This window comes from Chlamydomonas reinhardtii, chromosome 5, assembly GCF_000002595.2.
Source record: "Chlamydomonas reinhardtii strain CC-503 cw92 mt+ chromosome 5, whole genome shotgun sequence".
Taxonomy (NCBI): Eukaryota; Viridiplantae; Chlorophyta; class Chlorophyceae; order Chlamydomonadales; family Chlamydomonadaceae; genus Chlamydomonas; species Chlamydomonas reinhardtii.
The window spans coordinates 2,138,883-2,163,399 of record NC_057008.1 but is presented as its reverse complement, the minus strand read 5'-3'; the positions used below and the strand labels follow the sequence as shown (position 1 = coordinate 2,163,399).

At 66.0% G+C, this 24,517-nt stretch overlaps 5 protein-coding genes across 5 annotated transcripts in view; 4 read left to right on the top strand and 1 right to left on the bottom strand.

Moving 5' to 3' along the window:
* The window catches only part of CHLRE_05g234645v5 (uncharacterized protein), a 26,420-nt gene extending 11,206 nt beyond the window's left edge, over positions 1–15,214 (top strand). The window contains exons 15-37 of the mRNA XM_043062213.1: positions 501–614; positions 998–1,113; positions 1,330–1,412; positions 1,612–2,747; positions 2,999–5,526; positions 5,748–5,833; positions 6,017–6,192; positions 6,542–6,781; positions 7,349–7,403; positions 7,611–7,816; positions 8,102–8,296; positions 8,665–8,778; positions 9,005–9,049; positions 9,355–9,522; positions 9,763–9,807; positions 9,999–10,136; positions 10,895–11,050; positions 11,304–11,503; positions 11,907–12,071; positions 12,376–12,537; positions 12,832–13,356; positions 13,526–14,349; positions 14,746–15,214. Of these exons, the coding sequence (XP_042924777.1) occupies positions 501–614; positions 998–1,113; positions 1,330–1,412; positions 1,612–2,747; positions 2,999–5,526; positions 5,748–5,833; positions 6,017–6,192; positions 6,542–6,781; positions 7,349–7,403; positions 7,611–7,816; positions 8,102–8,296; positions 8,665–8,778; positions 9,005–9,049; positions 9,355–9,522; positions 9,763–9,807; positions 9,999–10,136; positions 10,895–11,050; positions 11,304–11,503; positions 11,907–12,071; positions 12,376–12,537; positions 12,832–13,356; positions 13,526–14,349; positions 14,746–14,789 (7,521 nt within the window). The 3' untranslated portion in view covers positions 14,790–15,214. The remainder of the gene's footprint in view (positions 1–500; positions 615–997; positions 1,114–1,329; positions 1,413–1,611; positions 2,748–2,998; positions 5,527–5,747; positions 5,834–6,016; positions 6,193–6,541; positions 6,782–7,348; positions 7,404–7,610; positions 7,817–8,101; positions 8,297–8,664; positions 8,779–9,004; positions 9,050–9,354; positions 9,523–9,762; positions 9,808–9,998; positions 10,137–10,894; positions 11,051–11,303; positions 11,504–11,906; positions 12,072–12,375; positions 12,538–12,831; positions 13,357–13,525; positions 14,350–14,745) is intronic.
* Positions 15,215–15,474: 260 nt separating this feature from the next.
* Positions 15,475–18,200, top strand: CHLRE_05g234644v5 (uncharacterized protein). The gene is made up of 2 exons (XM_043062212.1): positions 15,475–17,452; positions 17,831–18,200. The coding sequence occupies exons 1-2, from the start codon at positions 15,593–15,595 to the stop codon at positions 17,924–17,926; spliced, it is 1,956 nt and encodes a 651-aa protein (XP_042924776.1). The 5' UTR covers positions 15,475–15,592; the 3' UTR covers positions 17,927–18,200.
* Positions 18,201–18,294: 94 nt separating this feature from the next.
* CHLRE_05g234643v5 (uncharacterized protein) lies at positions 18,295–19,350 on the top strand. The gene is made up of 2 exons (XM_043062211.1): positions 18,295–18,376; positions 18,524–19,350. Exon 2 carries the CDS (start codon positions 18,772–18,774, stop codon positions 19,003–19,005), a length of 234 nt encoding a protein of 77 aa, XP_042924775.1. The 5' UTR covers positions 18,295–18,376; positions 18,524–18,771; the 3' UTR covers positions 19,006–19,350.
* Positions 19,351–19,404: 54 nt separating this feature from the next.
* CHLRE_05g234642v5 (uncharacterized protein) lies at positions 19,405–22,860 on the top strand. The gene is made up of 2 exons (XM_043062210.1): positions 19,405–19,599; positions 19,662–22,860. Exons 1-2 carry the CDS (start codon positions 19,503–19,505, stop codon positions 21,455–21,457), a joined length of 1,893 nt encoding a protein of 630 aa, XP_042924774.1. The 5' UTR covers positions 19,405–19,502; the 3' UTR covers positions 21,458–22,860.
* An 88-nt stretch (positions 22,861–22,948) lies between these two features.
* Positions 22,949–24,464, bottom strand: CHLRE_05g234641v5 (uncharacterized protein). The gene is made up of 2 exons (XM_043062209.1): positions 24,246–24,464; positions 22,949–24,157 (listed from the first exon to the last, which is right to left on the bottom strand). The coding sequence occupies exons 1-2, from the start codon at positions 24,328–24,330 to the stop codon at positions 23,490–23,492; spliced, it is 753 nt and encodes a 250-aa protein (XP_042924773.1). The 5' UTR covers positions 24,331–24,464; the 3' UTR covers positions 22,949–23,489.
* Positions 24,465–24,517: the final 53 nt, after the last annotated feature.

Here is a 24,517-nt window from a genome sequence, read left to right as displayed (position 1 = left end):
GTGTGTGTGTGTGTGTGTGTGTGTGTGTGTGTGTGTGTGTGTGTGTGTGTGTGTGTGTGTGTGTGTGTGTGTGTGTGTGTGTGTGTGTGTGTGTGTGTGTGTGTGTGTGTGTGTGTGTGTGTGTGTGTGTGTGTGTGTGTGTGTGTGTGTGTGTGTGTGTGTGTGTGTGTGTGTGTGTGTGTGTGTGTGTGTGTGTGTGTGTGTGTGTGTGTGTGTGTGTGTGTGTGTGTGTGTGTGTGTGCACTGCATTTGTGAATGAGTTGAGCTACACAAACCCCAGCTATTCCACTTCAATCCCATGTCGCGGTATCGTGTCCTCCTCGACGCCTCCCGCCGCCCTTGCTGCCACGACTCCTACCGCCTGGCCCCTGCCGGCCCCCCGCCCCCATTCGGCCCGAGCACATACCCTCCCATCTTCCAATCAATGCTATCCCCCCCCTCTTACCCCGCTCCCTTCCCCCTCTCGCCCCTGTCTCCCCTGTCTTCCCTGCTGGCTCCAGATGGTGGTGTGGACCAGCGGTGTGGTACTGATGACGTTGCTGCTCAACGCGCCGCTGCTGTCGCCGCTCATGACCCTACTCAAGCTCAACACCACCTCGCCCATAAAACAGCAGGTGCGGCGACAAGGCGGCAAGCGGGGGGTCGGCCTCAGGACCCGCACCAGCATCCTCACAGCCACTCCCCCTGGTGGCACCTTCGTCCACCTGCTCCCCAAACGTCCCCCTGCAAGACGGTCCTCACAGCCCTGTTTGCTTTCAACACCGTCCCCTTTCGCACGCTTTCGCTTTTTGACACTGTACACATTGGGGGTTGAGCATCTTCGGTGGCGGTCGCCAGAGTCGCCACGTTATGCACACCACTCGCGCGTCGAGCCCCCTGCCCCCCCATCCTTTTCTGGCATGCCGACGGCTGCCCCCACCCAGTAATCCCACCACCCCCTCCATTCAAAACCACCACCACCACCAACACCCCCCACCACCACCACCACACAACACAGGTCCGGGCCCGCGCCAAGGCGGCTCTGCGGCGCTTCACAGCCAACGCGCTGACCGAGATGCGGGCGGCGGCGGAGCTGGCGGACGGGGCGGACGGAAGCGGAGGCTTTGACATGGGGTGAGTCAGGGCGGAAGGAGGATTGCTTTGGGCAGGGAGTGGACAGGACTGCGGTGGTAAACACGCGCACCCGCACGCACGCACGCACACATGGATTCGGTTGCCCAGCCCCACGCGCGCGGTGACATGGTTCTTTTTAAAACCTCCCACAAACATCCTTGCCACTGCTTTTGCCGACACGCGTGTGTGTATGTCACGTGCGCTGTGTCTTCCCAGCCTCATGCTGCTCCGCGGCGTGGACTGGGCGGCTGTGGAGCGGAGTGTGGACCTCACGCGCAAACTGGAGGCCGTGTTTCCAAGTGGGTGGGGATGATTGGGTTTGGGTGGGGGTTTGTGTGTGTATGTGTTTGTGTGTGTTTGTGTGTGTGCCGTGCGCATGCGCTGCGGGGCAGCGGAGCCGTGTAGCTACCTCTCCAACACCCACACATCATTGGCCTTCATGGCCCCGCACGCCTTTGTGTGTATTGGTCATGCGTGCCGCTGCCTTGCTCCTCACAGGCGCACAGCCCGCGCAGCAGGCGGCGGCCGGCACCATCGCCCGCGCCGCAGCCGTGGCCGTGGCGGCGGACGCCGCGGCCGGTGGCGCCAGGCCGCCGGCCGCCGGCACCGCGCCAGCGGTGGCTTTGGCCGCGTCGGCGTTTGCGGATGCAGCCAAGCGCCAGTCGTCTTTGCGGCGGGCCGCCATTCGTAAGCGGATGCCGCCGGTGGGCGACGCCGGTGACAGCGCTGCGGAACTCACAGAACCGCTGCTGCCGGCGGCGGGAGCAGGAGCGGCGACGGGAGGAGCGGCGGCGGGAGGAGCGGCGACGGGAGGAGGGGGGGCGGGAGGAGGGTGGGTGGCTGGCGGTCAGAGTGGAGGTGGGGAGGGCGATGTGGAGGCAGGCCGGGGGCCGCTAGCGTGGGAGGTCGCCACCGCAGGCGCGGCCGGGAGCGGCAGCGGCACCGCGACACGGAAGAGCGTGACTGAGGGCGGCGGTCGTGTCAGGTTTGCGGTGGCGGGGGAGCAGGAGGAGGAGGAGCGTTTGCCGGGGGCAGCGGCGGTGTCGGCGCTGGGGCCGTCTTTGTCGCCGCCTCAGGCAACGGCCGCGACCCGGGGCCCCATGCCTGGCTCCGCCTTCGGGCGGCCCGGCGCCGCCGACGCCGCCGCGGCCGCCCTCGCTGCCACGACCACGACCGCGGCGGCGGCGGCGGCGGCGGCGGCAGCAGGCGGCCGCGGCGCAGGCGCCGACGTCAGGACTCCTGTCAGCAGCACGGCGGCGTTCCGGAGCATGCTGTCCGGAGGGGCGAGCGGCGCCGGGGGCGGCGCTGGCGCCGCCGCCGCCGCCGCCGACAGCGGTGGCTTCGGCGGCGGCGGCGGCGTTGCGCCGATTCCGGAGGAGGAGGGCGACGGCGACGGCGGCGACGGCAACGAGGAGGGGCTTGGAGGCACCTCGGCCTTACGCGATTCGCTGGCGCCCGGCTGGTCGGAGTATGACCCGGCCGCTGACGGCGGCGGCGGCGGCGGCGGCGGCGCGGGGCCGCGGCGGCGGCGCAGCGGGCCGGGCTCCGCGCTGGCCAGCTTCCGCTCAGCTGCCTCTCGGCTCATGGAGCGCAGCCGCAACAAACTGCTGGACGAGCAGTTCGCGGCGCTGCAGGTGCGTGCGGCAGAAGGGGCACAGCCGTACGGCAGCAGGGGCGTGCAGCTTGGGGCCGTGCAGGGCCGCACAGGACATGATGGGTATGGCTGTTTCCCCTGCTTTTCTGCGCCTGCAAGCCGCGTCCTATGCAGCCAACACTTACCTACCCTGTTACCTTGTTACCCTGGCACCTTTCCCCTTTACTACACGACTTTCGTGCTTCTTATTACGACAATCATGAGTATAGCCTCCTGTCCTTTCAACTGCAGCTGGGAGGAGAGGCCGGACCCGCCGAGTGCCCCTTCGCCTCCTATGCCGCGCTGCCCGGAGCCGGCCCCAGCGCCGCCGCCAGCACCGCCGGCGGTGGCGGCGGCGGCGCCAGCGGCGGCACACACTCCGTCTCCGTCAGCGCCAGCCGTGCCCCCCGCCTGTCAACCGCCGACAGCTACAGCGCCGCGCCCTCCACCGCCGCCACCTCCCCGCGCGCCTCCTTTGCCCGCGGCGAGCCGCTGCCGTCCCTGGCCGCTGGCATGGGCAGTGGTGGTGGCGGCGGCGGCGGCGGTGGCGGCGGCGGTGGTGGCGGCGGCGGCGGCGGCGGCGTCAGTGCCATGCCTAGTGGCCTGATCGGGATCGCGTCTTATAGCGGCCCCACGGTGGCCGCGCCGCACCCGATCGCCGCCAGCCCCAGCGGCAGCACCTTCAGTGCTAGCGGCGGCGGCGGCGGCGGCGGCGGTGGCTCCAGAGCCGTTCCTGTGACGTCAGCGCCAGGCCACATGGCAGCGGGCGCGGCGGGCTTGCCGCCGCTGCCGCGTTCACACCCGCACTCGGGTCTTGGCAGCAGCTGGCACGACGGCCCCAGCCCCATCGGCACCGCCGGTACCGGCGGTGGGTTGGGTGCCAGCGCGGCAAGCGGCGGCGGCGGCGGCAGCTTTTTGGCGTCATCGCCTGGCGGCGTCACGCCTGGCCTGCGGAGTGCTTTCGGCAGCCAGAGCAGCATTGCGGCGGCGGCTGGCGGCGGTGGCGGCGGCGGCGGCGGAAGTTTGCGCAGCGCGTTGGGGAGCCACAGCAGCATCGCAGCTGCTGCTGGCGGCGGCGGTGGCGGCGGCGACGGCCCAGAGGGCCGCCGCAGTAGCAATGACCTGCTGACTCCGCCGCCGCCAGCTGCAGGGACCGCTGCGCTACCCAGGACCGGCAGCAAGGGGTCCACGTCAGCGTTGGCGGCGCTGCTGCGGCGCGTTAGCCACGACAACAACAGCCAAGCGCCAGGGCTGGCGGAGGCGGCTGGTGCCGCCAGTGGCGGCGGCGCCGCCAGCGGGGGCTTTGGCCGCGCCGCTGGTGAGACCCACGAGCCCACCGCGGGCGTGCTGGCGGCGGAGGATGATGAGGCGGCGCAGGTTTGGGCGGGCGAGGGTGGTGGCGGCGGCGATGGCGGCGTCGGCGGCGCGGGTGCTACAGCGCCGGATGGCGGCGGCGCGGTGCAGGATGAGGAGTCGGTGCACGGCGGAATGATGTTTGCATTTGCGGGGCACATGGGCATGCAGCAGTCACGTGACGCAGGTGGCGGCGGCGGCGGCGGCAGCGCAGCGGCGCTGAAGCGGTCCAAATCACGCTCCCGGATGGCGGCGCCGCCGCCAAGTGCTGATCAAGATGACTACGTGATCGGTTATTACCACGATTACGACATGGACGAGGAGGTGCCGTACCAACCGCCCGTCGTACAGCCCGCTGGTGGCGGCGGCGCCGCCGCTGCGGCGGCGAGGGTTGACGATGCTCCAGAGGAGGAGGTGGTTGAGCAGACCGTTACGGCGGCGGCGGAAGAGGACGAGGCGGACACGCTTACGGCGGCTCGGGTGCAGCAGCACGCGTCAGACGACGAATGGGCGGCCGGCGGCTGGTACGGCGGCAGTGGCGGCGCCGGCGCCGGCGGCGGCAGCGACGACGGCGTCGGCGTGGGCGGCCGCCGCGGCGGCAGTAGCAGCGGCGAGGATGGCGGCGCTCTTGGTCTTGATGCCGCCCTGCTGTCTTCCTCCCTGCCTACGTCTGGCTTCTTCGGTGGCGGCTGGTTTCGGCCTGGAGCCGGCGGCGCCGCCACCACAGGTGCCGACGGCGGCGGCGCTGCGGTGCCGGGTGCAGTCGCGGGCGCCGTGCTGGAGACTCTGGATGAGGAGGTGCTGGAAGAGGTGGTGGAGCCGCCGGCTGCGGCCCCCACACCCAGTTTTGCGGGCGCGCAACAGCCAACGCAGCCGCCGGTGGCGGCTGGTGGCGGCGCGTCGGCGCCCGCGGCTGGTGCGGCGCCGGCGCCGGCGCTGTCCCACGGGTCCAGCATGTCCGCCGCTGCGGCGGCGGCGCTGCATGAGTTCCACCACAGTCATAGCGCCCCGGATATGGCGGCGACGGCGGCGGCTGCGCTTGCCAACGCCGCTGACGGCAGCGCCGCCGCCGCCGCCACCGCGGTGCGCACCGGCGTCGTGTCTCCTTTTTCGCCGTACGCGGCCCTCCCTCCGGCTGCCAGCGTCAGCCGTGACGTCAGCGCCACCAGTGCCGGCGGCGGCGCCGCTACTGCGGCGGCGGCGGCGGTTTCGTCCCTGCCGCCGGGCTGGGATGAGGGCGTGCCGCCGCCGCGGCCGGGCCGCCTTTCGTCTTCTGGTAGCCTCACGCGCGGCGCGTCGACAGGGGGTGTCGGCATTGGCGCCGGTGGCGGCGGCGCCGCCGCCGCCGCAACGGGAATGGCGGCGTTGGCGGCTGGCGGCGTCAGTGGCGGGTCGCGCCGCCGCCGCCAGTCGTCCTCCAGTGCAAGGTGCGTCGGTTGGTGGGACTGGTTAGCCAGATGGCTGGCTGGCTCCAAGAGACCAGACCACAAGACGGGAAGATGCGAGTTGCGTCACCATGCACGAGCACACACGCACCTACATGCGCTCGCATGCTGGCAGTCTGCCGTGACGTCTCCTCACTGAAAGGACTCAGTTTGGATCCGCTTTCCGGTTGACTTGACTTGGCGTGACGGTTCCGTGACTGCAGGCGTGCCCCGCCGCCACGTATGAGTCCATCCTTCGCCATCGGCGCCGGAGCCGTGTTGCCTCCTGCTGCCGGCGACAGCAGACCAGGTGGGTGGGTGCTTGAGCGCACCCCTGGCACCTGTCCTGCGCGCTTGCATTCAATTCGCACGTAAGGTGTTAATTTCAATATTTCATGCATCCTCGCCTGCTGCAAAGCCGCCGCTGCCGTTGCTACCGTTGCCCGCGCCACCAAACCTCCCGCTCCACGTTGCCCGCACCCTCCTGCCACAGGAGGCGCACTGGGGCTGACGCGGCACCTGTCGCTGCGCGCCGCGCGTGCCGCCGCCGCCGCCACCGGCGTGGTGGGCGGCGGCACGGGCGGCGTGCCGCTGCAGTGGCGCATCAGCCGCCAGGCCAGCAGCCGCTGGGTATGTGTCAACGCAGCGACGGAGGCGCTGCAGGCGCCGGTGCGTGGCCTTCGCCTGGGCTGGTTATTCATTGGTTTCGCAAGAGGCATAATTGTGTTTACCACGTATGCAAGGATTATGTAGCCATGTATTTGTGTTTACCATGTATGCAAGGATTATGTAGTAAACGTTGGCACAATGCTAGCATGACTGGCAGCCAGTGCTGGCCACCTGGCCAAGAGCTGGCTGGTCCCCTTCGTCTGGGCCGGTCGTTTTTTACTTTCAAAGATAAGGGCGTATTTGTGCTCACCATGTGTGCAAAGATAGTTTGGAGTTTGTGTTGACACTGTATTAGCATGTCAGCAAAGCAACACCAAGTCACCACCGATCGCGGTGCCCCTTGCCGTAGGTAACCTCCGGCGGTGGCGTTGCCGCTGTGGCGGCAATGGCGGGGCCGCACGTGGCGGCAAGCAAGGGGGCCGCAGCTGTGGCGCTGCTGCGTCCCAGAGGTGTGGGAGGCATGGGAGTGGGCATGGGCGGCGGCGCCGCCGGCACGGGCCCAGGTGGCGGCGGCGGCGGCGGCGGCCGCGGCGGCTCCGCCAGCTCCGCCGCCACCCGCATCACCAGTCGCAGCTGGGCGTCACTCCAGGTGGGCGTGCAGTTGTGTTTGGAAAGATGAGGTGTTTCTGGATCCTTGTGTTCCTGGTGGTTGCGTGCGCGGGGATTTGTATGCAGGTTGTGTGCGGCTTCTCATGACCAAAGCGGTCTTGGCCACGTGACAGTGCCGTTGGCGTTTCGCATGCCCTCCCCCACCGCCTTTGATGACTCACGGCTCACCGCTCACCGCTAACAATGGTTCCACAAGCCTCCACACAAGGACGCCCTATTCATCGCCTGCACCGCATGCGCCTCCACACTCTCCGCCTCCGCGGCCCCGGCGGGCTCACCATTGCTCCTGTCCATCCCACACCATGTACGCCGAGTTCCACAAACACACGCCCCCTCCCACACACATACACTCACACGCCCCCCCCCCACACACACATACACACACACGCCCCCTCCCACACATACACTCACACGCCCCCTCCCACACATACACATACACGCCCCCTCCCACACGTACACACACACACACACACACACACACACACACACACACACACACACACACACACACACACACACACACACACACACACACACACACACACAGGACCTGGCCGGGCAGCAGCGCACGCTGGAGGCCTTTGCGCCCATGGAGGAGACGGGTGGGTTTGGTAGTTTGCATTAGTTCGGATATATGATTGCATGGATGCAATTGCCATGCATTGATGCACTGCTGGGAATGCATGGCTCTGCTGGGTGCACGGCAAAGTGTTTGCTTCTCGATACCTGTGATATATGCATAGATGATGATGCGCGCACACTTAAACCGCCGTGTGTATGTGGTCTACCTTGATAACAATCACAAACAGTGTGTGAGGAGGGCGAAGATGACGACGAGCACCGCTCAGCGCTCTCCGGATCCGTCGTTTCAGCCGCAGCGACGGCGAACGGCGGCACCGCGCGCGGCCGTGGCGGCGGCGGCGCTGGCGGTGGCGGCGGCGGCGCGCGCGGGGCTGGCGGCGGTCATGGCGCCGCGCTGCTCCGATCGCGGGCTGCCAAGGCCGAGCTCCTGGTGGTGAGTGTTTGCTGTGCGGCTAAGAGTTCTGGCTGGCTTTTCCGCCACCGTGGGGTGCAGCCTATTGCAGCCTGGGTGCAGCCTTATTGCGTACATCCAGTCCTATGTATCCTGGCTTTGCCCGCCTTGCGCCCTCGGCCACCCCACCTCTCTTCACCTCCCCACCTCCCCGACCCCTCCGCCTCTCCACCTCCCCACCTCTTCACCTACCCAACACCTCCGCCTCCCCACCTCTCCTCCTCCCCAACCCCTCCACCTCCCTACCTCCCCAACCCCCCCGCCCAGGAGTACCGAGTGCGGCTGCTGGCGGGCTTCAAGCGCTTCTTCCACGAGCAGACGCTGGAGGGCGTGCTGAGCCCGGGCGGCTGCCGCCTGCTGTGCTCCGCGTGCGATGAGGCGCTGCACACGCCACGCAAGCCGCTGGACATGTGGAGCACCGCAGAGCGCGAGATCATGGGCCGTGGCACTGTGCAGTGGCAGGTGGGCGGGAGGGCGTGGGCGTGGGCTTTTTGTGTGAGGGGAGGGGTTTGCATTCATGATCAGTTAAGGAAGTGGTGGGTTGTGTGTGGGGAGGGGACTGTGGGGAAGGGGCTGGGTGCGGGCTGGGTGTGGGTGTGTGATGGAGACAGGGTACGGGAGCGGCTGCTCCTGCTGTCGTGTGCTTGCTGGCTCAGGACAGGACTGGCCCGCCTGACCCTTGCCCCTGCCCCTTGCCCCTGACCCTCCACCTCTTGTCCAAAGTGTTGGCACACGCACGAACGCGCGCACGGTGCAATTTGCACGAACGGTGCCGACGCTCTCCTTTGTGCTTTGCTAACACGCGCCCGCCCGCCCGCCCTCCTGCATAGGCCTGGGCGCACCTGGCGCTGCGCCGCACCACCCACAAGGTCCTGCGGGCGGGACCCTGGCTGCCCGGACCCATCAAGTCACTCATCGTCAAGCCACTTCGGGCGGTGGCGGAGGTGAGGCGGCGGCTGCTTTTGTCGGAGCCGGCTCTAGGTTTGGAAACGCTTGCAGCGTTGCTTAGCTTCCCATGCTGTTGTGCGAGGTGTATTGCAGGGCTGTCGTCAAGTGCTGGGCGCCTGCTTGATTCGTGGCATGCATGGTTTCTTCCCGCCCATACCACACGTCTACCATTTCCTTGGCTTATCATGATGTAACCGCAACACCGTCTTAAACTGCATGCAGCTTCTGTCCACGTCCCTCTCACGAGTGATGTTGGTCGGATTGGAGGTGAGCAGTAGCTGCTAATACTAGCTGTGGGCTGTATATAACCGGGCCGTGGGCAGGGCTTGGGTCTACGGGCCGGGCTATACACCGCGCAGGGTTGCGCTGCAGCATGTGACATAGGAGAAAGCTGGAAATGGTGCGCCAAACATTCGCCTTTTTAATATGTTTGTCTTTGTCTCCCAACAAGCCTGTTAAACGACTCGATGTATACACACACACACACACACACACACACACACACACACACACACACACACACACACACACACACACACACACACACACACACACACACACCAAACTCGCAGGTGGCGGTGGAACTGGCGGCGGCCCTGTCCGAGTCCAGCCCGCAGCTGCAGTGGCTGCGCTACGCCGGGCCCGCAGGTGCGGCCATCTGGTCGGAGCTAGCGACGCAGGCGGAGGCGGTGCGGCGGTTCATCCTGGACCGAGTGATTGAGGCGCCGGACCGGTTCCAGGTGGGGGGGGGGAGCGATTCCAGGTGGGGGGAGTGAGGCAGGGAGGGTGGCGGTGGCAGGGAGGTTGGCGGTGGCGGGGAGAGTGACAGTGGATGGGAAGCATTGGATAGGCAGATGGATGCTCAGGCTCGGGCTTTCCCGTTCAGAGTGCAAGTGTGCAAGTGCGGAGAGGACCGCAGGGCTCCCGCGTCATATTGACAGAAACGGCCACAACCGAATTTTGTGCGCGTGCTGCCGCAGGCGACGCAGAGCCACCGCGCATCGTTGGCGCTGCTGCGCCAGCAGGTGTGTGTGCGCTTGCCTGCTCCTCTTGTTGGACTTGATGAAACGCGCTCGGCTTAGCGCTGGTCACCCTTGTGCCATCTTTATGACCGTGCACGTACGCTCGCTCGCTTGCTGCTTGACTTCTTTCCCTGCTTCGCCGCGCCCATACGCAAATCTTTGTGTTCTTTTTCACAAATGCGCCCATTGACCAGGTGGCGTTTGTTCGCTCCATGCACAAGACGGGGCTGGTGGATGCGGATGAGGCGGAGGCGCTGAGGGACCCTATCGAGCGCCGCATCTGGAGGCTGGAGACCCGCGGGCCGCGCTGGCAGCAGCCGTCACTGGGGCAGGTGGGGGCGGGCGTGCGGGCGTACGGGTGCGGATGCGGGGACGGGTGCGGGTGCGGGTGCGGGTGTGGGCGTGGCATGGGTGTGGGCGCGGGCGTGGGCGTGGGCGTGGGCATGGGCGGTGTGCGTGGGCGGGTGCAGGGGTGGGTGTGGGCTAGGAGAAACACGTTGTGGATTGTAGCATATGATCTTGATTCATGGTTGCTGAGCCTAGCCCACCGCGTGGCCAACGCCCGCAAACACCCCTGGCAATCACCACACACCCTACACACACACACACACACACACACACACACACACACACACACACGCACACGCGCACACGCACACGCTCACACGCGCACACACACGCGCACACACACGCGCACACACAACGCGCACACACACCCGGGGGCGTGTGGGTGTGGGCGTGCGGGAGTGGGTGCGGGTACGGGTGCGGGGACGGGTGCGGGTGCGGGTGCGGGGACGGGGGCGGGCGGGGGCGGGGGGGGGCCTGCGGGTGCGGGTGCGGGCGCGGGTGCGGGTTCGGGGACGGGGACGGGTGCAGGGGCAGGGGCAGGGGCTTCGGCGTGTGCGTGTGCGGGTGCGGGTGGGGGCTAGAAGAGTGCCGATAGACACGTGAGATTGTACCGGTATGGTCTCGGTCCATGGTTGCTGAGCCTAACACGCCGCATGGTCAACGCCCGCAACCACCCCCTGCAATCACCACACCCACGCACACCCACACGCACACACGTACCCCCCCCCACACACACACACAGGTCCTGTCCAGCTGCGCCATGCTGCGCGGCGTGCCCGCCGCCGGGCTGGACTGGCTGCGGGCGGCGGGCGACCTGCGGCCGTTCGCGCGGGGTGCCGAGCTGACGCCGCTGATCGCGAGCGGGGGCGTGTTCATCGTCGTACTCGGCACCGTGCGGGTGAGAGCTGTTGCGGCTGCTGGTGCAGCAGGTTCCCGTACCCGGCGGCTTCCAGGAGTCCACTTGAGTTTAACGGCCTGACATGTGTTGGCTGTGGCTGTTGGCCTTGCTTGGGCTTGAGGTGCCCTCATCAGCGCTGTCAGCGCACACACGTACCGCGGCTCCTCTGACTTGTTTGTCTCCAAGCTCCTGAACTCGCGTGTCGCCAACTCGCGTGTCGCCAACCCGCGTGTCGCCAACTGGCGTGCCGCAGGTCTCTCTGGTGCCCATTCCCTCCGAGGCCACGGCGCTGTCTGCCTCGGCGGATGCAGGCCCCGGAGGGGGAGGGGGAGGAGGAGGCGGCGGGGCGGCCGCCGGCGCTGCCGGGTTGGGCGCCGCCTCTGCGCCGAGCAGCACGCCGCAGTTCTACGTGGGCGTGGGCGGGGTGGTGGGAATGAGCACCGCCCTCATCGGGTGAGCGTTTTACTGGGTAGCAGAAAAAAGCACGACTGCACACAAGCACAAGCTGCGTGCGCGTACACACCCGTATGTCTGCTGTCCACCGTGCCAACCCGTTGAAGCGACGACACTGCCTGCGTGCTATCCTCAGTCCTCCTCCCCTCTTTGTTTTTGCTGCAGTGCGTCTGTTTGCGCAGCTGTCTCCTTCTGCCCTCCCCTCCCCTCCTCCTCCAACAATTCCTTGACAGTTGGAACCTAATTCGATGGGCATGGGCATGACCCCCATGGCTACGCCCTCACGTCTTAACCAATCATACTGTCACCCCTTCCCATTCTCTCCCCCCCTGAAACCTATTGTCTACCGTCTACCACTTCCTTAACTAATCATGAATGTCACCCATCTGCAACATCCACGCAGCCGCGCCGTGCCCGGCATGGCCGTCTCCAGCGCCGTGGCTGAGGGCAACAGCCTTGGCAAGGGCCCCGTGGTGTTCGCGCTGCCCGCCGCGGCCGTGGCAGCGGTGCGGCAGCGCGCCGCCGCCGGCGCCCCCGCCTTCCAGCTGCTGCTGCTCAACATGTACAGGTTGGTGGGGTGGGTGGGTTGGGTGGAGTGGGTGGGTGGGTGGGTGGGTGGGTGGGTGGGTGGGTGGGTGGGTGGGTGGGTGGGTGGGTAGGTATGGGTGGGTGGGTGGGTGGGGTTGTAAAGACCAGCCTAGACTGGGACAGTAGGGCGATGGGAAGCAAGGGCGCGGCGGGGGACATGACCACCATGTTTCTTATCCCGCCACTTCCAATGCCTCCGCTTTCTTCCAGTCGTCAAATGCTGAAAGTACACACACACACACACTCACACACTCACACGCGGACACACACGTGTGCCCGCACAGGCTGGTGGGCGGGCACGTGCTGGAGCGGCAGAGGCACACGCTGGTGGCCCACATCGCCGCACTGCTGACGGGGGCGGTGGCGCACGCCTTCCGCAGCGCCGGCCGCGGCGCGGCGGCGCGGCTGCGGCTGCAGCTGGTGCAGACCGGCGGCACCGGCGAGAGGTGGGTGGGATGGGGTTGTCTGTGGGACGCATGAGCAGGGCGGCGGCGCCGGTAGGGCACGTAGGGCACGGGCGACTTGGGCTAGAGGTACTCCGTTGGAGGGTGGGGGCAGGGCACGGGGGTGAGGGTGGGATTACTATCAGCAAGCTCAGAGGCGAAGCTTGCCCATTGCTTTGCGGTGCGTGACGGCTGCATGCATGCATTGCTCTTGCTCCTGCAACTGCGCTGCTTGCTGGGGTGAAGCCCCAGTTGCCTTGAAACCCGAACACGTGTGTGTCCGCTCCTCATGCCCAGGCTCAGCGCCGCCACCAACGCCGCCACCACCTCGCTGCGGCGCAAGCAGAAGGCAGTGCTGGATGAGATGTACGAGCAGCCGGGTGCAGGGCTGTTGGGGAAGGCAGAAGGGGGCGGCGGAGGTGGAGGAGGAGGAGGCGGAGGAGGCGGAGCGGGAGGCGCAGCGGGGTTGCTGCGAGGCTCTGGGGCTTCGCAGCAGCTTCGCCGCACGGGTGCGTCGGGAGCAGCGGGACACGAGGAGGGCAGTGAGGGCGGCAGTGACGGATACTACGAGGACGAAGAGGAGGAAGAGGAGGAGGAAGAGGAGGAGGAGGAAGAGGAGTATGATGATGAGGAAGAGGAGGAGGGGGCTGAGGACAACGAGTGTGCTCTCTCCAGCAGCCGCGGCAGCGCTCTCGGCGGGATGGGGGCGGGCGGCCGTGGAGGCGGCCGGGGTGGCGGCGGCAGGGGCGGCGGCGGCCGCGGCAGCAACGCGGCAGGCGCGATGGCGGCGGCGCTGGCGGCTGATGAGCTGCTGAGTCGCAGGTGCGAGGTGAATAAATGGGTTGGGATTCAGTGTTCCCGGCCGTAACTGACGTCGTACACAACCCTGCTCACCGTAACTGACGTGCACAACCCCACACACATACACAACCCTGCACCCGCCCACCCACCCTGTCTGCTGGCTTCACCCGATGGGCGCACGCATACGCAGGTGTCTGGAGCGCGCCGCAGAGATCGTGGAGGCGGTGCGTCAGGGCATCAAGGCCGCACTGCTGGTGACCCTGGCGCCCGGGCAGCCCTTCGTGCAGCGCTCCACCGTCGTCCTGGTGAACGGCTCTCTCATGCAGCAGCCGCAGCACCTGCCACACCACCACCATCCGGCCGCGCGGCACCACCACCCCCAGCAACACCAGCAGCAGCAGCAGCAGCAGCAGCAGCAGCAGCAGCAGCAGCTCAAGGCGAGTCACTCCATACACGTGTCGCGCTCCGCCGGCAGCTTCTTGGAGGCCGCTGCCAGTGTTACGGCGGCCGCAGGCAGTGGCGGCCTCGGTGGCGGCGGCGGCGGCGGCGTGGCCGCTGCAGCCGCCGTGACGCTGCTGGGGAGCTCGCCGCCAGGGGCTGCCTCCGGTTCTGGTGCTGCGGCGGCGCAGCAGCAGCAGCAGGCGCAGCCGGCGCGGGGTCCGCTCACGCGCACGCGCAGCTCCCTCAACCACAACGCGCTGGCATCTACAAGCCAGCAGCAGCAGCAGCAGCAGCAGGCGCCGCAGCAGGCGCCGCAGCAACAGCAACAGCAGCAGCAGCAGCCCTCCATGTCGGCCTCGCAGCAAGCCCAGCTGCCCCAGCTGCCGCTCACGCCGCCACAGCAGCAGCAGCAGCAGCCCACGCAGCAGCCCACGCAGCAGCCCGCCGCCGCCACCGCCACCACGCCGCTGCCGGTGTTCAAGCCGCCCACCATTCTGCTGTGGCTGCCAGACCATTGCGAGCCGGCGGTGGCGCGCATCTTCCAGCAGAGCGACTCGCTGCGGTACAGCGCAGGTGAGGTCCGGGGGGGAGGCGGGATGGGGAGGGAGGGAGGGAAGGGCGGGAGGGAAGGAAGGGAGGGTTGTAAATACCAGCCCAGACTAAACCAAAACAAACGAAATCGAGCGGAGCACAGGCGTGAGAGGGGAGGGAGGAAGGGAAAGGAGGGCAGGGCTAGGCGAGATGTTTGGGGGATCAGATGGACAAGCCAGGGGAGTGAGGCACCGTTGGATGGGCTCTGGAGGGACGGAGTGGGACCAGTGCAGCTGGTGGTGTGAGGCCTCACTCGGTGGTCGGTAGATGGACCGGAGATGAAAGGGTCATGTTGATCCCTGCTAAGTGCTAGGCATGTCGGAAGTGCCCCTTTCATGCGCCCCTCTCAGTAAGTCCCTCGTGTGTGAAAATGCGCAGGCGCGCTTGGTGCGACGCTGCTGGTGTGCGGCAGCACAAACTGAATGACGTACCTGCTGTATGTGGCGCAGCAGGACGCTCCGGCCTCGACCTACTAGCATGCTAGTGATGTAACACTTGCGCAAGATGCTGTTTGGGAAGTTAGGCTCAATGGGAGGGCAAGTTGGCTTGGGACGGTTCGGAATGTTACCGTGACTGTTGCTGGATAGCCGCGCCGGTTGTGAGCATGTCCACCATTAGTCAACGCGTGTTCAGGCGTAGGCGCGTACCGGTAGCCTACTTTCTAGGAGGGCAGCATTCTGTGATTATCGTAGCGTCTCCACTGTTGGTTACTTCCCCCCGCTGCGCGCCTGCGGGCGCGGGGTGCAGGAGAAATGCAGAGGCGCGGAGAGAAACGAGTTGCCGTTGTGGTCTGGGCTAGCAAAAGGGGGTCCAGGATTGAAGATCGCAACTGTAAACAATTGAAAAGCGGCTGGCAACCATAAGCTCCTCCCCTCCAAAACAGGGCAGAGGTCCGGGCCGTGTCTTAGTTCTTGTGATGCCTTTTTGCCCTCCTCCCCCCAGCGTCCACCTGAAATCGTGATCTTAGTGCACGGTTGCGCGCAGGAGCCTGTGCGGGGGGGGGGGGGATACGAGCGGTGCGCCCAAGCATGGATCCAGGCCCAGGTTCCAGGCCGGCAGGCGCCAATTTGGACTCGGGACTCTTACCCTTACTTACTGTGAGTGCCTATAAACATTATCATAGTAGCATTGGTGCTTCGCTTCCTCACGGAGCCTTGGAGAAGCACGCAGCGTTGCTTTCTTCTTTTGGTGCTACGGGTTGCGCTTTGTAAAAGCAACCATCTGCATGGTGCCTGATGCCCTTGAGCCATGGTCGCGTCTTACTGCCGACCTGAAGCGCAAGGTGGCTGGGCATATGGCGCAAAATGATGCCGCTGCGAATTTGCGGTTGGTGGACAGCGACACCGCTGCCGCTCTGCGCGGTGCATATGACACAATAGCCCTGTCGCGAGAGCAGGAATCGGATGAGGGCCCGCCCCAAGCGCAGCAGCCGTGGCCGGGGCACGCCTTCTTGGCACACTGGGGTCGGCCCGATCCCTGGCGCAGCCTCACCCTGCCTCAGCGCCGGCACCTGCTGTGCCTGGCCGCGTCCTCAGGCCACGGTCCCAGTCTAGAAGCCGCGCTGGCACACTGCGGCTGCCGCATTCCGCCGCAGGCGCTCACCGCAGCGGCGGCGGTTGGCGACCTGCCTGTGTGCCGGCAGCTGTTCGAAGTCGACGGCGTCGGCCGCAGTCGCGAGGCCACCACCGCCGCTGCCGCCGGCGGCCACCTGCCGGTGCTGCAACTGCTGTTGGACACCCCCTTCACCAGCCTCCGCTTCTTCCTCCTGTCGGTGGCGGCGCGGGGCGCCTGCGCCGGCGGGCAGGCGGGCGTGCTGACGTGGCTGCAGCGGGAGCAGGGGTGCAGGGCGTGTGGCCTTGCCGAGGAGGCGGCACGGGCGGGTCAGGTGGCGCTGCTGGAAGGCGTGTTGTTGCCGCAGCTGCAGGCGCATGACGCGGCAGAATCAGCAGAGGAGGAGGGGGCGGGAGAGGGGGGCGCGGCGCCGCCGGTGGGAGGAGGGGCAGCCATGCGGGCGGCACAGCGGCGCTGGCAGCGCTGGCAGCTGCTGCAGGCCATGACGCACGGCTGTCCGGTGGAGGTGCTGGAGCGGCACTATGACGCCCTGTGGGCGTGGGGCCGGAGGCGCCGTGCGGGGCAGGGGCAGGGGCAGCAGCAGCAGCCGCCGCCGCAGCAGCAGCAGCAGCAGCAGCAGCAGCAGCAGCAGCAGCAGCAGCAGCACGAGCACCCGGTGCCGGAGGAGTTTGCGGAGGAAGACGAGGGGCGGGATCGCATGCTGGGACAGCTGCTGGCCGCGGCGGCCGGCAGCCCCACGCGCTGCTGGGCTGCCAAGCTGCAGCTGCTGTGCCGCAAGTGGGGCCCGGTGGTGGCGCGGCAGGTTGCGTCGCGGCAGCGGTGCTACCACGGCGTGTGGGAGTGCGCGCACCGCCGCCCCGACTTCCTGGCGCGACTGCAGGCGCTGCACGCGGCCGGCGTGCCGCTGGACAGCGACGCGGTGCAGTGGGCGGCGGCGGGCGGGCACGCCGACGCGCTGGCCTATCTGTGGGACGAGTGCGGGCTGCAGCCGCCGCCGCAGCCGCAGCCGCAGCCGCATCAGCAGCCGCAGCAGCAGCAGCCGCAGCAGCAGCAGCCGCAGCAGCAGCAGCAGCTGGGGCTGGATGCGGCTGCGGCTGCTCGCAAGGAGCACTTGGCGTTCGTGGCGCGCCAGGCGTTGGGGCGCGGCGGCTCGCCGGGGCACCTGGCCGTGCTGCGGCTGCTGCGGGAGCGGGGGCACGTGTTCAGCGCGCAGGAGGTGGCGCGGGAGGCGCGGTGCAGCAGCGACGCGGCGCTGACGTGGATGGCGGAGGTTGCGGCGGAGGACGGCGGGGCGCGCGGCGGGGAGGGGGGCCCGGGGCAGGAGGCGCGGCGGTGGTGGAGCGAGGCGTGGGCGGCGGCGGCGTGGAAGGGGCACGGCACGACCGTGCTGCGCGCGCTGCGGCGCCGCGGTGCGGCGGTCGGCCTGGATGCGGTGGCTGCTGGGGGGAGCGTGGAGGCGCTGGAGTGGGCGGCGGAGGAGCTGGAGGCGGAGGGCGGGTATGGCGCTCTGCAGGTGGGTGGGTGGGTGGGTCGGGTCCGGTCACCAGGAGTTGAGGGTTGGCGGCTGGGCCGTGCGGGTGGAAGTGTTTGATTCCGCTCCGATGCCGCACCGAGCTCACTCGCTGGCGTTGTATTTGCTTTAGGCATCGTGGCCAGTGCGGGATGGAACAATCAGAGAGGGCGCTCAATCGATTAGGGCTGCGGCCAGGCCAGGTCAGGCCACGCACCGCAACATGCAACACGTACGTGCGCGCCCCCTGCTAGTACTTACAACCCCCCTTCCTCCGAACCCCCCGCTTGCAACTAACACCTCTGCCTGTGCTCCGCTCGTTTTCGTTGGTTTTGGTTTAGTTTGGGCTGGGCTCTTTACAAGCCCCCTTCCGACTCACAGGTCCTAACGCCCCAGCAGGCGCGAGAGGCCGCGGACAACATTGCCACCACCGCCTGGCTGCGGACGCGCGGCCTGCTGCAGCCAGAGGAGCAGTAGCAGCAGGTGTTGATGGCGCGGTGTTTTCGCAGTGGCGGCGTGGAGGGGTGTGCGGCGTGGCGGGGGCGAATAGGCATGGATTTGTGCAGGATGAGCGTCCACTGTACGCATGGCTACAGTGTCCACTGTTATCCGATCGGCACTATGACCTCAGGAAGGCCGCTGAAGAATGTCTGGAGACATTAGCTAAGATGGGAGCCCTGCGCCTAGCTGCTGCCAACTCAGCATGTGCCCCCTTCCTTGGCACGCATCCTGCGCATCGATCTACACCTCCAAACCCTCTCACTTTGAACTCGGCCATCTCGCTCCACCAACTGCACGCACGCACTGCCTATGCCCAGACACCAGAACTCATGCTTAGCGCACGAGAGGTGACTAGTGAGACCAGAATGAGCTGCAGAACGATACGTGCGCCGAGCTAGTCAAACGACTTGGTGTCGGGATGGCAGGGTGGGCTGGGATGTTTGGCTTGTTTGCCGTGCTTGCACCGCCTGGCGCCTAATTAAGGCATCACCTTGCGCACGGTTCGTTGCCACTGGAGCATGGTCCGCCTCCCCTGTCCCCTGCTGGCGCTCCACGCTTTCCTTCGATACACAGCTATGTCTAGTTAGCGGGGAGAGGGAAAGGGAAAGGGAAAGGGAAAGGGAAAGGGAAAGGGAAAGGGAAAGGGAAAGGGAAAGGGAAAGGGAAAGGGAAAGGGAAAGGGAAAGGGAAAGGGAAAGGGAAAGGGAAAGGGAAAGGGAAAGGGAAAGGGAAAGGGAAAGGGAAAGGGAAAGGGAGAGGGAGAGGGAGAGCTGCTGTGGCGGCGCTAGATTACGGCCGACAGCGCCTTTGCGCCGGCCGTGATGCCTCGAACTGCGGAGGTTGCTGTTGTACGAAGGGTCGGTGTGGAGGAGATTGCGGACTTCTGGTTGCGGTTAGCTGCGTTCGTGAGTCTGCGTTGGCCTCGGGGCCGCTGGGACCTTGCCCCGAACCAGCTTCCATTCCTAGCGTCAGATGATGTTGGAGGGGTTATTGTGGGGCCAGCAACAAGAGATAGTTTTATGACGCGGACACACGGCTTAGGTGAGCAGCGCTAGCGTTTGCGGTGGGACGGGCAGGAGGCGAGGAGCATGGGGGTCATTCTCCTCAAGTGAGCGTGCGTGTCTCGTACGTTTTTCTGCGGGCCCTGGCTAGCCCACGACTGTCGTCCCATATGTAACCGCTAACAGCTTATAAGACGGTAGCGACTGGAATAATTTGTATCCATTGCTGTTCGACCTTCAATATTCAAAGGGACTTCGTCCAGACGGGAAGTTGCTTGTACGGTGTGGACGCATGGGAGTATGTAGTCGCCGAGGAGGTGGAAGAGTAAAAGCCGCCAGACCGCCTGAGCAAAGAACTCGGCGCTACATCTATATGGTACCACGGTAAATCTATATTGGGACGCGTTATTATAAACATGTGCACCGCATAAGCAACTCTCAAGCAAGTCCTGTCTTAATAGACTTGCATGTCCTGTCTCGAGTCAGATGCTCAGTAGTGCCTCGACGGACCTGTAGCCACCCCAGTCAAGACAGACAGCATACCAACGAGTATGTCCGAAGCAGTGCTGCAAGCTTGGGAGGGGCGCTTCCTCAGTGGAGAGCTGAGCGACTGCGATGTGGTCTTCTTCCTGGAGCTCGGGTGTGATGGTAAGTTCAACGGCTAAACCAATTGGACCGAAGACGCTAGCCATAAACCTTCCCGCCTGCAGGCTCACCGCTGGGGCTCTACCGCATGCTCTTCGGCGCCCCGCTGCCCGCGCACGCCCGCATCCTGTGCGACGGGTCAGAGCTCTTCTCCGCTGAGCTAGAGCGCTGGCGGGTTGCAGCTGTGGATGCAGATGGCGGTAGCGCAGGTGCCAGCGGCTCAGGCGGCGAAGGTGCAGCGGGCGCCGCGGCAGCGGCAGCGGGCGCCGAGGTAGTGGCAATGGCAATGGGCGCCAGCAGGGCAGGGGAAGCGGAAGACGGCGGACGGCCGCAGCTGCAGGTGGGGCTGTGGGCTCCCGGGGAGCGGCGGCTGGCGGAGGCGCTTCTGCGCTTCATGTACTGCGGCATGCTGCGCCTCAGCACCATGTCAGACCTGCTGCGGGCGCGGCCGGTGGCGCTGCGGCTGGCAATTGAGGGCGGCGTGCAGGCCTGCGACAACCTCGTGCGGGCCACGCTCAGCGCCGCAGAGGCGGCGGGCAAGGCGGCGGTACGGGCGACTGTGGCAAAGCTCTACGCCTGCCGCGCACTGCTGCCTGAGCCCGACGACGCAGCGGGCGCCGACCCCACCGGGCCCGAACTGCGGCGGGACGTGCTTGCCTTCAGTCGGGCAGCTATTGTGCAGCGCTGCAAGGACTTGTATGACGCTAGTGCTGCTGCCCGTGCTGGTGCGGCGGCCGCGGCCGGCGCGGCGGCGCCACCTGAGGCTGGCGTGGCAGCGGCTGCTGCTGTCGCCGGTGCTGTTGATGAGATGGCTGGTGCGGCGGCTGGTGCGGCCGGGGTGCCTGTAGCAGCTACTGGGGCTGCAGCGGCGGCGGCGGGCGGTGCGGCGGGCGAGCAGCCAGGCAGCGACGGCCCGCCACTGGGCGAGCTGCTGGCTTTCGCATTTGGAAGCGTGTCTTCAATCCTCCAGGAAAGGCCCTTGCCAAATGAGTTCCTTAGCCTTCCAGTGGGGGACATCGAGGCATTGCTTGCATCGGAGGGCTTTGCCACGGATGACGAGGCGAGTGTGGTGCTGCTGGTGGCGATCTGGCGCTTACATCGCAAGGACAAGGAGGCGCCCCAGCAAATCGATGCTGATGTGCAGCGGCTGCTGCGACACATCCGCTGGCCGCACGTGAGCGACGCCTTCCTGCTGCAGTACGCGCCGCACGTGCCCTGGCTGGGCATGAGCTGGGAGCGCGCCGCGTGGCTGAGCATGTACGCGCGGGCAACAACGCCGGAGCAACGCGCGGCCATGGAAAGGAACGCAGTAAGACAGCAGCAGCAGCAGCAGCAGCAGGGTGGGGTGCAGGCCGCACCCGAGCACGTCAGCTTCCACCTGGATGCGCCTGGCCACCGCGCGCCCCGCCGCCCCGCCGCCCGCCCTCCGGGTGTGCTGACCTACGCCGTGGATGCACAGGAGCTCATCTGCGCGCAGACGGGGCTGGTGAGCTCGGGACATCTGGAGTCTAGGGGAGCCGCTGCGGTGGGCGGTTTCATCTGGATGCCCCGCGTGTGCCGGTATGATGGGGGCGTGGGCGTGGCGCTGGGGTGCATCATTGACGCCTATGACGCCAGGCAGACTGTGCCTGGCACGGCCTTCCCCGGCAAGGACGTGGTCCTCGCAGTGCTGGACTCGGAGGGCCGGGTGGCGCACAGCCGCCCCTGCGGCAGCGCCAACGGCGGCGAGGGGATCGGCATTGGGTCTGTGTGCAGCACGCCGCTGATGCTGGACCTGGAGGACAGGGCGGCGGAGGGCGCGGCGCGGTGGGCGCGGTACCTGCGGGCTGGCAAGCTGCATATCCAGGTGGAATATATATAGGTCGTAGGCAGCCGGGGTGGCCAGCCGCTTGCCTGCGGGGCACACGCACGGGCACGCTAAAGCAAGCGAGCGAGCGAGTGCGGTGGGGATTGAGGTGGCATGGGACGTGGCGAGGCCGTTGCCGTGCGGTACATTATGCGGTGACCGAAATCCGAAGGCCAGGCGGTGTGGCTCTCGGAGCCTGATTTGAATGGTTAGAAGTGGGTGGGAGGCATGAAGCCCGAGCAGGTGGACAGGCCGTAACAGATTCCCCAGGAGCGACGTATCACGTATGGGAAGCTGAAGTTACCGGTATGACATGTGCTGACTTACCGCAGCGCGTTTGGTGTTGGGACTGTCTAAGAGAAGTGGTTGGCGAACAGCAGTCTGGCGAAGGCAGTCTTGCAGAGGCTGGCTGGCGCAGGCCGACTAAGGAAGGGCTGGCTGGCGTTGTCTGCTGTGCTGGGGTGTTGCGAGGCGAGGCCCTAGGCCGTCTACAGGATGCAGCTTCGGGCTGCACCCAACAGTGTGAGGGCCCTGCCCTGTTGGTGCTGGTGGTTTGGGGTAGGAGTTCCACTTTCCAAAGTGGCAGGCGTCCTGACGCCGACCCGCGGCTTAGGTGAGCGGCGCTAGTGTTTGCGGTGAGCCTGGCTCGGGAATCCTCCCCTCTTTTAGTGAGGCGAGGAGCATGGCGGTTCTGTCCTCAAGTGAGCGTACGTGTCTTGTGCGTTTTTGCAGCCCTGGCTTGTTTGCGGCTGTCGTCCCACATTTAACCTCTATTCAATATTAATGCCTAGTCTTTAGCGTTGATGGGGGGCGCTCCGCCCCCCAAACCCCCCGGAAAGGCGACGGCTTCTCTGGGCAGGCTGACGAGTCGTACGGCTTTTCAGGCATCCGGCGTTTTTGCATTCTTACTCTAATCAATTTATTGCTGTCTACCGTAAACAAGCCGCCCTCCCACCCTGCTCTGTATGCGGGCCCTGGGCTGGACCGCGCCGGTGCTGCCGGGCTATCGCTAGAGTAGAGCTACCCTTGGAGCTACCGGCCACATTGGCCGGGCTGAGAGATGGAGCTACCGGCCAGGCGGCCACATTGGCAAATGGAACAGTGACGGTTTGTTTTGCAAATTTCAGGTTTTGGTGACGTTTTAGATGGTTTCAGTGGCGATCAAATTATAAAATGTAACGACTCAAGGAACGAGAAGGGTACTTGGCGAGATTTGGGTGCCGCATGCAGCCTGAGGGCCTGCATTGGGGCCCATTTTTTGATGAAGCCCGGCCTCACAGCCGCGTGCAGCAAGCTGCGTGGTGAGGATGGGGAACAGGTATTGGCACGGATGCAATGGGAGAGGGTAAGGGGCAGGGTGCGATGTCCCGCGTAGGGAAGCAAGTAGCTGACATCACTGAGTCCGAGAAACAAGTTACGCGCAGTCCAGGCGCCAATGGAACATGGCATTAGCACGGAGCAATCTGTTGGTGCATCGCGCCGTCTGAACCGGGACATGCATGATCAAGCCAGACAGTATTACAGTGCCTGCTGCTGGTCTACAGCGGCTCTCAGTCATAGCTGCAGGAGTACCGACACGCACCACAGGGAAGAGCCTTCTAGACCGTCCCTGGCTCAGGTCCTGACCGCCTGCTAACCTTCCTGCTGCGTCCCTGCCACTTGCCACAGGGCTAGCCGCCTAGTCACCCACATCATATCATCATCATCCGCGTCAACACTTGCAGGCACACACGTGTCCATGCACACTCCTTTATGGGCTATTCCGCCTGCCCTTATATGCCCGCGAAAGCGTGTCCCAAGTCCGCAAGCCGAAACTCAACCTGACACGCGCCAAACCCTACACTTCGGCTCCTTGACGTCAGCAACATTGGCTGGCTGAATACTTTGATTCTGCTACCACGCGGGGTCAGGCGACAACAACTAACTACTTATGGTCAAGCGCATGCAAACACGCAAGTTGCAACAGGAGCTGCGCATACACCCATTCAAGTCGCCATCCGCGCAACCATCCCCATCCCCACCACAACCGTCACCACTGCAAGCGCAATCACTTGAGCTCCTCCACGCCGCCCCTCTTCAGGTGTCGCCGCATGGCGTCCAGCGCGCCCTCCACGATGCGCCGCGCCCTGGCCTTGCGGCCGCTCCGGGTCAGCCCACCCACCAGCTTGGACAGCACCGCCTGCAGCTCCGCTTCCTCCCCATCAGCAGGCAGGCCACCGGAACCGTGCCCCGTGCGACCACCAGGCGCGGAGTCTTCAGCGGCCTGCGGCCGCCGGCTGCGCCGCCCGCGCTCAGCGTCAGCGTCTGCATCCGCGGCAGCGACAGCGGTGGCCGCTTGCGCGGCGGCCCGCGCGGGCGTCGCCGCCGTGGACGCGGCGGCGGAAGTGTGGAGCGCGCGGAGAGCGAAGGGGAAGGAGGTGGAGATGGATGCAGAGGGAGGCGCGGCCCCTGGCCACCCGCCCGCAAGGGTGTGGGAAGGGGCTGCGCGCGACGCCGGCTCCGAGGGATGGGGCGTCGCGGTTCGCCACGCGGCCGGCACGGCGCCACCCCTAGCGCTGCAGGGCGCCGCGGAACATGCGGAGCAGCTGCACCCAGGCGCATGAGCTTGGCGGCTAGAGCTAGCGCACTGGCAGGTGCCGGTGCGAGCAGTGGCGCAGCACGCGAGATGAGGCAAGGTGAGAGTAGCAGCGCTGCCGCTCAGTGGTGAGGGGCATCCTGCGTGGGAAGGAAGGCGGGCACCGTTTTCGCTCTAGCCGATCCCGAGCCTCAGGCGCACTGCAGGCCAGACAACGATCGATCGCACCTGATGCTGCTGTCCCAGCGCCAGCGCGAAGGCAGCTCTGCAGAGCGACCCCGTTGATGATGATTGCACCTCCTTGTCGCAGCATTCTCTTGCGATCTAGAGCGAGATATTACGGTTAATACTGCAGTAGCGGCTTACAACGAGGAGAGGGCTGCACTCGTAAGCGAAACGAGAAGGTGGCCTGTCGCGTTAATTGTTATACTTGTCAATATGACTGGTTACTATGTTTTTGTGCGATGCAATGAGTCTATGCCAGTAGGCACAGTTCGCGG

Excerpts from the sequence above, each read along its gene's own strand:
- CHLRE_05g234644v5 (XM_043062212.1), top strand. The coding sequence starts at position 15,593 with ATGGTGCCTGATGCCCTTGAGCCATGGTCGCGTCTTACTGCCGACCTG. Across the intron at positions 17,453-17,830 it reads GCGGGTATGGCGCTCTGCAG|GTCCTAACGCCCCAGCAGGC; the intron begins GTGGGTGGGTGG and ends TCCGACTCACAG.
- CHLRE_05g234643v5 (XM_043062211.1), top strand. The coding sequence starts at position 18,772 with ATGCCTCGAACTGCGGAGGTTGCTGTTGTACGAAGGGTCGGTGTGGAG.
- CHLRE_05g234642v5 (XM_043062210.1), top strand. The coding sequence starts at position 19,503 with ATGTCCGAAGCAGTGCTGCAAGCTTGGGAGGGGCGCTTCCTCAGTGGA. Across the intron at positions 19,600-19,661 it reads CCTGGAGCTCGGGTGTGATG|GCTCACCGCTGGGGCTCTAC; the intron begins GTAAGTTCAACG and ends TCCCGCCTGCAG.
- CHLRE_05g234641v5 (XM_043062209.1), bottom strand. The coding sequence starts at position 24,330 with ATGCTGCGACAAGGAGGTGCAATCATCATCAACGGGGTCGCTCTGCAG. Across the intron at positions 24,158-24,245 it reads CGCTGGGACAGCAGCATCAG|GATGCCCCTCACCACTGAGC; the intron begins GTGCGATCGATC and ends CTTCCCACGCAG.